Source organism: Primulina eburnea, chromosome 3, assembly GCF_022965805.1.
Source record: "Primulina eburnea isolate SZY01 chromosome 3, ASM2296580v1, whole genome shotgun sequence".
Lineage (NCBI taxonomy): Eukaryota > Viridiplantae > Streptophyta > Magnoliopsida > Lamiales > Gesneriaceae > Primulina > Primulina eburnea.
In genome coordinates this window covers 27,550,400-27,563,750 of record NC_133103.1, presented here as the reverse complement: position 1 = coordinate 27,563,750, position 13,351 = coordinate 27,550,400, and the positions used below count along the sequence as shown (strand labels likewise).

The 13,351-nt window shown below is 38.0% G+C and overlaps 1 protein-coding gene across 1 annotated transcript; it reads left to right on the top strand.

Annotated features, from left to right (window-relative positions):
- The first annotated feature begins 1,993 nt into the window (after positions 1-1,993).
- On the top strand, positions 1,994-2,539 carry LOC140827199 (uncharacterized). The gene has a single exon (XM_073189824.1). The coding sequence runs from the start codon at positions 1,994-1,996 to the stop codon at positions 2,537-2,539; it is 546 nt and encodes a 181-aa protein (XP_073045925.1).
- The last annotated feature ends 10,812 nt before the right edge of the window (positions 2,540-13,351 follow it).

The window sequence follows — 13,351 nt, the reverse complement described above, 5'->3', positions numbered from 1 at the left end:
CTTTGTGAATATTGAGAACCTCTCTTCCTGATGATTCCAGTTTCAGCACCCTTGGCTCGATCAAGAGCCTCAGCAAAAGTGTTAGGCCTTCCAGTATTAACCAGGGTAAATATATCAGGATTAAGACCATTTATGAAATGATCGGCCTTAGCTTCTTCATCGGATGCTACATGAGGAGCAAATCTCAGTAAATTCTAGAACTTAGCAACATAGTTCTCAATATTCAAATTTCCCTGCTTTAAATTTGCAAACCCGGCTCCTCTATCTTTCCTGTAAGATGTAGGAAAGAAACGCTGATAAAATTCAAATTTAAAAATATCCCAGGTAACAATCGTACCTCGACCCTCTAAATCTTTCTTGGTCATTATCCACCAACTCTTAGCAACATCCAATAACTGATGAGCAACTAATTTGATTCTACGATCATCTGGATACTCAAGAGATTCAAATAATTGATCCATATTCTCCAAACAGTTCTCACACTCTAATGCATTCTCGGTACCCTTCAACATCGGTGGGTGCAAAAGCTGAAATCTGGCTAACAGTATCTCCATCGGAGTCGGAGTTATATCCATCTGAGTATGAGTAGCACTCCCTGATCTTGTGCCACTGGTATGTCCTGTCTAGGTCTACCACGACCTCTACCTCGAGTAGCCATGTCTGATATAAAATAGATCAAACACATATAAAATCACAATATCATAATCATCTCAATCTTGTATCAATCATCTCTGGCTCTTGAGACTCAAATATTACCAAAAGAAGATAGAAATGTGTAGGTGAGAAGTCTTGAACCTCTGAAGTCTATTATAACTCAATAACTCGGATCATGTATCAAAACAGAGCAGTTTCTGTACAAAATTCATAATTAATTCAATACGGCTTCAAATCAAGATCCGCAAATTGGATATGCAAGAAAACTCAATTCCCAACAATTCTTCTTCACAAACTTTTGTCAAATAAAGTCACTTACTCAGTCGTTCATAATCTGAAACATACAACATAATTCCCACAATTCTGCATCATTACAAATCTGGCACCGTTTAGTATTTAGAGCATAACTCCCTCAATACTCAATGGAATCAAGCCCAGTTTATATCATTTCGAAGACAGACAATGTTCTATAACTTTCTTTTGAACAACAAATTCAGAATCCCAACCGATTAATACCAGAATTAGAATAAACAAAAGCCATGGACACAAACTCGGGATTCTAGACCAGGTTTAGTAAATATAGCGTATCTCTTTCAATTCTTCATAGAATTAAGTGATTCTTGAACCAAATCGGAGCTAACTCGATTATCTACAAGTTTGATGAAGACCATAACTCAAAAATCCAAACACAAATGTCCCATAAACACGAAATACAGAAGGCGTGGAAATTGTTCTTCGTACATAAACAAGAAACCATTCTCATATCCCTTTTAAATTCAAACCAACTCAAATACAACTTCTCCAACATCTCAATATCTCAAATATCAACTCAAATATCAATTCTAAACTACAACCCATTTCCAAACTTGAATAAAAATATAATATACTTACACCATCTTGAAGATCTAGTAGAGATGATCAAGAATCTATCTTTATTTCTAAATTTCCTTGAGCAAATCTCCCTTAAAATTAGAAAGAAGATTGAAAGTGGAGAGGAAATGGATGTGGGTTTGTGTGAAGGAGGAGAAAAATAATAGGAGGAGGTGAAAGTTGACTTAGATATTGATTTTTTTGTGTTTTTAGCACCTCAGCGCTACTTTCTGGCGCCGCGGCGCCAAAATTGCCGTAGCTCTAGCGCCTAGGCGCTATCTTCTAGCGCCACAGCGCTTGAACAGTACCCGTGAACAGTAAATTTTTTTTTTTCAGATTTTTTTTTAAAATTCGGGCATTACACAATGCACCCCCACTTTCTAATGGAGATGTTGCTACAGGTGTTCTAAAGGGCATGACACGTTTCTTTGAGTAGCAGGCTCAGCATACTCCGAGGCCACATCATGACATGTATGATCGTTTCCAAAGGCTATGTCCAAAGAAATTTTTTGGCACCACCGACCCGTTTGCTGAGGGTTTAATTCAATCTCTTGAGGTGCATTTCCGTTTTCTGAATATGGGAGATGCTGGCCGAGTTTGGTGTGCTACGTATATGCTGCGAGACGATGCTTCTCTTTGGTGGGAAGGAGCTGAGCATGGAGTTGATCTAGCCACCCGCACTTGGGTGCAATTCAAGAACATTTTCTATGAGAAGTATTTTACTGCTGACATCCGAGAACGTTTGAAGAGGGAATTTATGACTCTCCATCGGGGAGACACGACTGTGGCTGAGTTCGTTAGGAAGTTTGATAAGGGTTGTGACTTCTTACCCCGTGCTACAGAAGCTCCTGAGAAATTAAGGCACTTTATGGATGGCCTTCGACCTACCATACGCCGCGATGTGATGATGAGGCGACCGGCGGATTATGCAGCTGCCACTGCCTACGCATTCCAAGCTGAGCATGCCCTAAAATGTATTGATTTTGAGATGCAGCGCAAGTGGCAGCAGCACTAGCAGATCTCTTAGCCAGCCAAGAGGCTATTTATGGGACCTCCCAAATCTCAAGGGCAACAAAGGCCTCAAAGACAGTGGAAGAAGCCCGGATAGAAAAAGCCACAACGACCTGGAGCACCAAAACGTGAAAAGATGCCATTATGCAAAGAATACAATCGCTTATACTATGGCAAGTGCATGTGGGGATCTTATAGATGCTTCATATGCATGGAAGAAGGACATAAAGCTGTTGATTGCCCGAAGAAGAAAGGACCAACTGTGGCCAGAGCTGAAGAGGAGCCAGACATGACTCTAATCACTGGTAACCTAGTTATTTAATGCTTTTATACTGCTTTTATTACATGAAATGTTAAATTGGTTATGAGAATTGATTAGGATAATGAAGAACCTAGAAGAAATTAGGTTGCATGCTCTACTATAATTGGATTAGAGGGATGGTATAAAAATTGTGCATAAAATATAAGCCTTAATAATATAAAGGAATGAATTGAACCAAAATATAAAATTTAAGGCTTACAAATTGGGAAAAATCGAGATTTGGGGTGTTTTTGGCATAATTTGAAATTTTGTGGACCAGAGTGCAAGAATCGAAAATTTTAAGGGCTAAATTACATAGTACCAAAAGTTTAAGGGCCAAACCAAATTCCTCAAGAGTCCAATGACTGAAATTGAAGAGGGACGAATATTCTAAAGGAAAACGGTGATATTCGAAAAATTCAGGGACTAAATTGCAATTTTCGAAAAACTTAGTGGCTAAATGAATAGAATTCGAAATTTAATGGGATGGGATGCAATTTTCGAAAATTACTTGGGTAAAATGTGTAATTTTCGAGAAAATTATGGGTAAATAATGATAGAAAATCCTTAAACTTCAACATGAATAGATTTGATGGTATATTTGTCACATGAAGGATATACATTCTAGGTGTAGCTACCTACGAATTGCTGGATTCGGGAGCTACACACTCATTCATATCCGAAACATTCGTCATGCGAATAGAGACTATACCCGAGGATATGGAATGTGTCTTCAAAGTTTCTATTCCTTCTGGTGATCAAATGGTCACTTCGAGTATCGTGAAGAATCTGGAGCTTCATTTGCACAAAGATGTGGTTTTGCCATATCTTATCGTACTCCCAATGTTTAAATTCGACATCATTCTTGGCATGGATCGACTATCATTGAATGGAGCTTCGATAAATTTTCGGCAGAGGTCGGTGTGTATTCGACCACCTAGCGGAAATCTTTTATCTTTGAGGCAGCGAGGAACAAGAAGATGCCGCACATCATCTCCTGCATCAATGCGAAGAAACTTATTAAGAGAGGCTGCCAAGGTTTTCTAGCATGTGTTACTTCAGCACATGTTCCTATCAGTCAGATGCTAGAGGATGCTGAGGTCGTTGCTACAACTTAAATATAATTCATTCAAATGTAGGTTGTCTGCAAGTAATATATTTTGTAAGTACGAAATCAATCCACAGAGAGGTTCTTTTAAGTTTAAATTTATTAATTTAAAAATTACCAAATGCAAGAATGGAGTTTACAAATTATAAATTTTGTCAAGGCTCAATGATTTTTTCTTGGTTTATGTAATATTGTTTAACTAAAATTAAAACAAAGGAAACAACAATAAATAATGGTTCCAAGAAAAATAAAATTAAATATTAACACATACATGATATAATATAGTTCTCACTGTAAAATTATCGAATTAATTGATATTTTATATATGGTACCCTCATTATAAATATGACTTTACAAATATAAAATTTCGTGAAGTAAATGTTAAATTAAATCATTATATTTTATTTAGAACAATCGGTAGAGCCACGCTATTGCCTAAATGGAATATATGAGTTAATAAATTAGTTGTGGTAAAGTAAAAGTTAGATGCGAAAAATAAAAGTTAGTTGCGGGAAACAAAAAGTTAGATGCAATAAGGTAAATGTTAATTGCAATAAAGTAAATGTTAGATTTTAGTATTAAATCATTATATTGCATTTAGAATAACCGGCAATGCCACGCTATCGTCTAAATTGAAATATATGTTTTAATTATATATACAATAATATTATTAATAATTGATGAAATATTTATTGTATCAAAGTTAAACAACAAATGAAGATAACCACATCAATGGTATCAAGCATTTGATGTAAATTGATAAAACAAATAATTCGTCTTTATACATACAATAAAAAAAGTTAGCTAAATGAAAAAAAAAGAAATAATATACAAAATATAAAAAATCTTACTTCACCAAGAATTCATCCTCTTCACCTTGACATATTAGATTTAGCTTGTCATGGGGTTACTTTTGATCAACACTAAAATCACACTCATAGATGGGAAAGTGAAAGAAAATATATTGGAACTTAAAACTTTTATTTCCACATTAATACACACACACACACACACACTTTATTTTACAATGAGATATGATACTCCTCAAGCTACACAAGTCCTCTATTTATAGGCCAAATGAGAGAAAATGTCAAAAATTTTATTAATGCCATATAGTTGTATTAGTAAATTTTGTCTCCTCCAACTTCAATTTCATGAATCTTCTTTGAATGCTATGATCCACGACTTTAATCTCCGAATTAAAAAAAAATTGTAGGGCATTGTCTGTAGATGAATTTGGCCTTTTGGTTCACCTCATTTGGTTAAATATTGAAATGGTTATGATTTGTTTACTATAACCTAGTCATAGTAAAAGTAAATATGTCATCTTTTTATATTTGCACAATTTGATCACCTTAATGAAATTTTTAGGCATTCATGTCTTCTGCAAAGTTGTAAATACTTCCTCAGAGATTCCAAGCATATTTGAATCACCTCAATTTGAATTTTGTAGCTTGAGTTATCATTGTTTTACCAACATTTATAAAACCTGAATATAAAACATATTTAGTAAGATATTTAAATCTGACCAAACAATACTAAAATAACATTATTTTATTATTTTAATGAAATTGAAATTTTAAAATACATGTTTTAATATATAATAAATTACTAATTTTAATTTTATCAAACCTCCACACTATCTTATTACTAGTAATAAGATTTATATATATATATATATATATATATATATATATATATATATATATATATATATTTAATATAATAATATATAATTAGATGTGTTTTTATTATTATTCTTAAATATTTAATTTTTAAATTTTTTATAATAATATAATCAAAAAGATATTCACACCACCTATCATAACATGTATAGTATCAAGAATATTATTGTAATGTCCGAGATTTTATATCGTGTTAAATTACGATTACTGATTTTTAATCGAGACGATTATGAAAGGGCTAACCGAGACACAAAATGAGATTGCGTGTGAGATTTGAGGTGCGAGGACCATAGCTCTCGCACACATGCGCGTCATGATGCGCACACATGCGCGAGGTGGACAGAAGACCCCGCGCATCTGCGCCAAGTAAGTGCGCGCATATGCGCGAGCATTTGTTACCAACGTCCAGAGAACCTCGCGCATATGCGCGGAAGGCGTCGCGCATATGCGCGAGCTGTGTGAGAGGCCAAGTGCCAATTCCAGAGAACCTCGCGCATATGCACGAAAGATGGGCACGCATATGCGCGAGCTACCGTGTTGCTACGCGTCGAGACATATGGTCTCGCGCATATGCGCCGAGATAGGTCGCGCATATGCGCGAGATGTACTGCTCAAAGAGATGCGCCACCTAGCTTGACATGCAACGTGTGTGTATATATATATATATATATACATCAGTCCTTAAACGATTCAGAAGAAAGGAAAAAGAAAACTTTGAGGGAAGAATTGCTTTTGATTTCAGAATTTGATTTACGAACGATCCGTCCGTCCAAATTTAAATCCGAGTACGACACTGTGTTCCTAGCAACGACAGCTACTACAGGACGTAAGTTTCGTTACGTTTTATGAAGATTTGAAATTATGCTATGTCCAGAATCAGATACGATTCATATATAGTGCTCTTGACATAGTAGACATCATAGAATCGAAGTCAGATTAAGAAACAGATATCATAAGGAATTGTTATGATTTTCAGAATGGAATTGATTAGAATTGATGTCATATTTGTACGGTGGTTGATTATAAGTTATTGGAATTAGTATGTACTGGTGTGGTATCATCGGTATCGCAGGATTGTACTGTTGTACCGTCAGAATTTGATAAGACAGAGATGTCTTGATTTGAATAGAATATTGATACAGTATATTGATATTGTCCTTGCCAGATTGAAGATTGACAGACTTTGAGTCGAGACTTCGATTGTATCAGAACGACAGAACGAAAGGTATAAATAAATGTTGATTCGGGATTGCACAACTCGAGTGAGGTTTGACTTGAGTTTCCCAAAATCACATACTTTATTTCATTGCATTAATATTTATAAATTATCAGATTGATATTTTAGTCTATTGAATTATAGCAGAGCAAGAGTTCGAGTCTAAGGCAGATCAGCCTAGTTAGGGCAGAACAGCCAAGTCTTTGGCAGAACCGCTAAGACCCTAGACTTGTGGTTTATCGATGAGCTTAGAAGTAGATCGACTTCTATTGTAGATATTCGATATAGAATTCCAAAGTCTAAATTAGATCGGGATCCCTAGATTAGAAATGAGTTGAGATAAGATAACAAGTCATTCATTTAAATACAGATTTGTATTAATTCATGTAGTCAGATTGGATACATGTTTTGATGTTTGTTTGTGCTTTTATATATGCTTTATATGATTGCATTGATACATTGTTTATACTAAAATTTTATTCTCACCGGAGTTATCCGGCTGTTGTCTTGTTTGTATGTGTGCATGGCAACAGGCGGGACAGGTTCAGGGTCACAGAGGTGAAGAAAGATCGAGATTAGAGTGGAGACTACGGACTTGGACTAGAGATAGGGTTTAAACACTTTCTATATAAGTAGTTAAACCTTAGTTGAGATTGATTGTATATAGTGCAAGATTTGTACTTTTAATACTGACATGTATATTAAGATGTATGCCATTACGTTCCGCCTTTGATAATGTACTTAAAAAAAATTTAGACCCTTTTATTATAATTGATTAAATTAGTCCCAATGATGATTAAGAAGATGATTATCGTCCGGATCCCCACAACAGGTGGTATTAGAGCGATAGATCCTTAAGACTGAGATAGAAGCTAGTGAGCGGGGTAGATTGAGGTTTTCATTCTTGCTTTTGAATGCTAGCATGTCTTACTACCTTAATACATGTTACTTTCTTATCTGATTTGATATAGTAATATGTTTTATTGAGAATGGATCAGCACCGATTCTAAATCAGCAGTAAGATGATCAAAGGAGGGCTGAAGCTGGTTATTGTATTTGGGTTACTAATCCTGTTGATAACCAGATATGCCTCCCAGACGAATCCCAGAACGGGGCAGTACTTCAAATCCTTCGATGGATGTCACAGCTACTCCAATGGAGACACTCTTGAAAAGATTTCAGTCATTTCATCCACCAACTTTGAAGGGAACAGAAACTTCCGTGGATTGTGAGAATTGGCTGGATGATAATGAAATTTTATTTGAGTCTTTGGAATATACTGATGAGCGGAAAGTGAAACTGATAGGACACCAGTTACACGACGTTGCAAAGAACTGTTGGATTACGACGAAGAGGGCATTGGAACACTGAGGTAAGACCATTACCTGGAATGTGTTTAGAACTGAATTCTATCAGAGGTTCTTTCCAGTGTCGTATAGGAAGGACAAGGGAGCCGAGTTTGCTAATCTGAGACAGGGACAGATGAACATAGAAGAGTATGTGTCCAAGTTCTCTACCTTGTTGAGATTTGCTCCACATGTTGCTGAAAGCGAGGAAGATACTGCTGATCAGTTCATCAATGGATTGATCCCTGAGATTTTTACATTGGTAAACAAAGGGCGATCGAATAACTTTACTGACGCCCTGGACAGAGCCAAAGGAGCAGAAGCCGGTCTTATGAGACAGAAAGGGGCTTCATTTGTGCCTCCAGCACCGATACCACTGCAACCACCTCCCAGATTTGAGGGTGGCAGCAGCAGTGGTGGGAAGAAAGAATTTTTGAAAGCCAGAGGAAAGCAATTTAAGAAATTTGGCAGTAGTTCTTCTAGCTCCGGTGGTTGCCGCCAGAGTTATACTGGAGTTTATTGTAGGACTTGCGGAGGCAGACATGCCACTGAGAAATGCCAGGGAGTGACTGGTAGTTGCAATATTTGTAAACAGCCGGGACACTTTGCTAAAGTGTGTCCACAGAGAGTGTCCCAAAGATCCCAGGGAGCCGAGTCATCGGGATCAGCAGCACAGACTGAGAGACGATCAGCTGATGTTCATACATTCCAGCCAGCGCCAGCTCAGTCACAGCAAAGGCCAGGAGGAAGCCAGACAGGTAGCCAGCCTCCTAGACAGCAAGCCAGAGTATTCGCTTTGACAGAGGAGCAAGCTCAGGAAGCACCAGATGACGTTGTGGCAGGTAACTGCTCTTTATGTGGTTACCCTGCTTATGTATTGATTGATACCGGTGCTTCACATACATTTATTTCTGAAATATTTGCACTAAGTCATGCATTGCCTGTAGAGTCCTTAGCTACTGTAGTGTCTGTCTCTTCTCCTTTGGGGACAGGTTTGATATCCGTAAATTCTGTAAAACATTGTGTACTGCAGTATTGAATTAGATTGCACCATACTTGGGTTGTCCGATTTTGATTATATTATCGGTATTGATATGCTGACCAAGTACAGAGCGACTGTTGACTGTTTCCACAAGATTGTGAGATTCAGACCAGATATGGCTGAATAGTGGAAATTTTACGGTAAGGGTTCTAGATCGAGAATTCATTTAGTATCCGTATTATCTATGACTCGATTGTTACAGAAAGGAGAAGAGGGATTCCTTGTCTATTCAGTAGATGTACTGAAGTCGAGTCCATCATTGGCAGACCTGCCAGTGGTGTGTAAGTTTGCTGACGTCTTTCCAGATGAAATTCCGGGATTGCCTCCAGCCCGAGAGATAGACTTCAGCATCGAATTGAATCCAGGTACAGTTCCGATTTTTAGAACTCCATACATAATGGCATCGATAGAATTAAAAGAGCTGAAAGATCAGTTGGAGGATCTACTGGCCAAGGGGTACATCAGATCGAGTGTGTCTCCTTGGGGTGCTCCAGTATTGTTTGTAAGAAAGAAAGACGGTTCGATGAGACTTTGTATCGATTACTGGCAATTGAAAAAGGCAAGGGTAAAGAATAAATATCCTTTGCCTCGTATTGATGATTTGTTTGACCATTTGCAGGGTTCTTCGGTATATTCCAAGATCGATTTGAGATTTGGATATCATCAGCTGAGAGTCAGAGATTCTGATATCTCAAAGACAGCATTCAGAACTAGGTATGGACACTATGAATTTATTGTCATGCCGTTTGGTCTGACGAATGCTCCAGTTGTATTTATGGGATTAATGAACCGTGTATTCCAGAAATATCTCGATGAATTTTGATTATATTCATTGATGATATTTTGATTTATTCAAAGAATATGAGTGAGCATGCTGAGCATTTAAGAACTGTGTTGCGAATTTTAAGGACTGAGAAATTATATGCTAAGCTGTCGAAATGTGAATTTTGGTTATGACAGGTAGTATTTCTGGGTCATATTATATCCGGAGACGGGATATCAGTGGATCCCAGTAAAGTTGAAGCCGTGATTTCTTGGCCAAGACCGACATCAGTACCCAAAATTCGCAGTTTTATGGGTTTAGCAGGATATTACCGTCGTTTCATTAAAGATTTCTCGAGTATAGCTAAACCAATTACTCAGTTGACTTAGAAGAATGCTCCATTTGTTTGGTTTGAAGAATGTGAGATCAGTTTTCTGGAGTTGAAAAGGAGATTGACCAGCGCTCCGGCGTTGATTATCCCATCCGGTACTGGTGATTTTGTGGTTTATTGCGACGCTTCTCACAGAGGGTTGGGATGTGTTCTGATGCAGCGAGAGCATGTTATTGCTTATGCCTCAAGATAGCTTAAACTACATGAGACTCGTTATCCAATTCATGACCTTGAATTGGCAGCCATTGTCTTTGCATTAAAGATATGGCGACACTATCTTTACGGTGAGAAGTTTGAGATATATTCTGATCATAAGAGTTTGAAATATCTGTTTTCACAATCTAAATTAAACATGAGACAGCGGAGATGGCTTGATTTGCTTAAGGACTTTGATTGTGAAATCAAATACTATCCAGAAAAGTCTAATGCAGCAGCTGATGCACTAAGTCAAAAGGTATGTTCTCTATCCTTGTCGACGATAGGTATTTCAAATTTGATAGAAGACTGCTGTTTGTCTGGATTAGTATTTGAAACAGATTATAGACCGTTGAGACTCTATACGGTACAAGTGGAACCCGAGCTGATCTTAAGGATTAAGGCAACTCAGAAAGTTGATCAGAATGTACAGAAATCAATATCGATGGTCAGGACAGGGCATCGATCGGAGTATCAGGTACGTGATAATGTCTTGTATGTAAATAATCGTCTGGTGGTGCCAAATGTTTCAGATTTGAAACGACAGATATTGTCAGAAGCGCATAACAGTCGATTCAGTATTCATCCTGGCGGCAGAAAAATGTACAACGATTTGAAAAGACAGTTTGGGTGGAAACAGATGAAGACTGATATGGCAGAATTTGTTTGCAAATGCTTAAATTGCTAACAGGTGAAAGCAGAAAGAAAGAAACCAGGAGGATTATTACAGAGTTTGTCTATTCCTGAATGGAAATGGGATCACATTTCCATGGATTTTGTGATGCAGCTACCGCGTTCCTCCAGAGGTTGTGTGCGATTTGGGTCGTGATTGATCGATTTACCAAATCCGCATGTTTTATTCCATACAAGATGACATACAGATTTGACAGAATGGCAGAGATCTATGTCAGAGAAGTGGTCAGATTCCACGGAGTGCCGAAGTCAATTGTATCAGACCGTGATCCTCGATTTACTTCACACTTCTGGCAGAGTTTGCAGCAGGCTCTCGGTACGAAGTTACATCTGAGTGCCGCATATCGTCCACATATCGACGGACAATCAGAGCGGACTATCCAGACACTGGAAGATATGCTGAGAGCAGTAGTGCTTGATTTTAGCACTAATTGGCAAGATGCATTGCCTCTTTGTGAGTTTTCGTACAACAACAGCTATAAGACGAGTATTGAGATGGCACCATTTGAAGCATTGTACGGAAAGAAGTGCAGATCCCCTCTATATTGGGATGATATCTCTGAAGTTCCTGAGATTGGACCCGACATGATCAGAGATATGACTGAAAAAGTGAAGCTAATTCGAAAGAAAATGAAGGCATCGCAAGATAGACAGGCCAAATATTCCAATGTTCGACGTAGACCGTTGGTATTTGAGGCAGGAGACCGAGTATTTTTAAAGATTTCACCTTTCCGAGGAGTTGTCAGATTTGGCAAGAAAGGAAAACTGTCTCCACAATACATTGGGCCTTATGAGATTCTCGAGAAGATAGCAGATCGTGCCTATCGACTCGCTTTACCGTCTTCATTATCCGGGATACATGATGTCTTTCATGTATCGTTATTAAGGAAATACCTTCCTGATGCTTCACATGCTATTCAGCCAGACGAGGCCGAACTTGATGAGACGTTGAGCTATGTTGAAAAACCGATTCAGATTATTGATCGTAAAGAAAAACAACTCAGAACGAAGACTATTCCACTTGTAAAAGTTCAATGGACTCGTCATGGCATTGAAGAAGCCACTTGGGAGACTGAATCATATATGAGACAAGAGTTCCCAGAGTTATTTCGATAATGTAAATTTCCTATACAGTTTCTGTATATACTCCTTATTGATGCGATTGATTGCATGTGATTTCGTGGATGAAATCGTATCTTGGGGGGGAGAAATGTAATGCCCGAGATTTTATATCGTGTTAAATTACGAGTACTGATTTTTAATTGAGATGATTATGAAAAGGCTAACCAAGACACAAAATGAGTTTGCGTGTGAGATTTGAGGTGCGAGGACCATAGCTCTCGTGCACATGCGCGTCATGATGCGCACACATGCACGAGGTGGACAGAAGACCCCGCGCATATGCGCGAAGTAAGTGCACGCATTTGCGTGAGCATTTGTTACCAACATCCAGAGAACCTCGCGCATATGCGCGACGCATATGCGCGGAAGGCGTCGCGCATATGCGCGAGCTTTGTGAGAGGCCAAGTGCCAATTCCAGAGAACCTCGCGCATATGCGCGAAAGATGGGCGCGCATATGCGCGAGCTACCGTGTTGCTACGCCCCGAGACATATGGTCTCGCGCATATGCACTTAGATAGGTCACGCATATGCGCGAGACGTGCTGCTCAAAGCGATGCGCCACCTAGCTTGACATGCAACGTGTATATATATATATATAGATATATATATACATTAGTCCTTAAACGATTCAGAAGAAAGTAAAAACGAAAACTTTGAGGGAAGAATTGCTTTTGATTTCAGAATTTGATTTACGAACGATCCGTCCGTCCAAATTTAAATTCGAGTACGACACTGTGTTCCTAGCAACGACAGCTACTATAGGACGTAAGTTTCGTTAGGTTTTATTAAGATTTGAAATTATGCTATGTCCAGAATCAGATACGATTCATATATAGTGCTCTTGACATAGTGGACATCATAGAATCGAAGTCAGATTAAGAAACAGATATCATATGGAATTGTTATGATTTTCAGAATGGAATTGATTAGAATTGATGTCAGATTTGTACGGT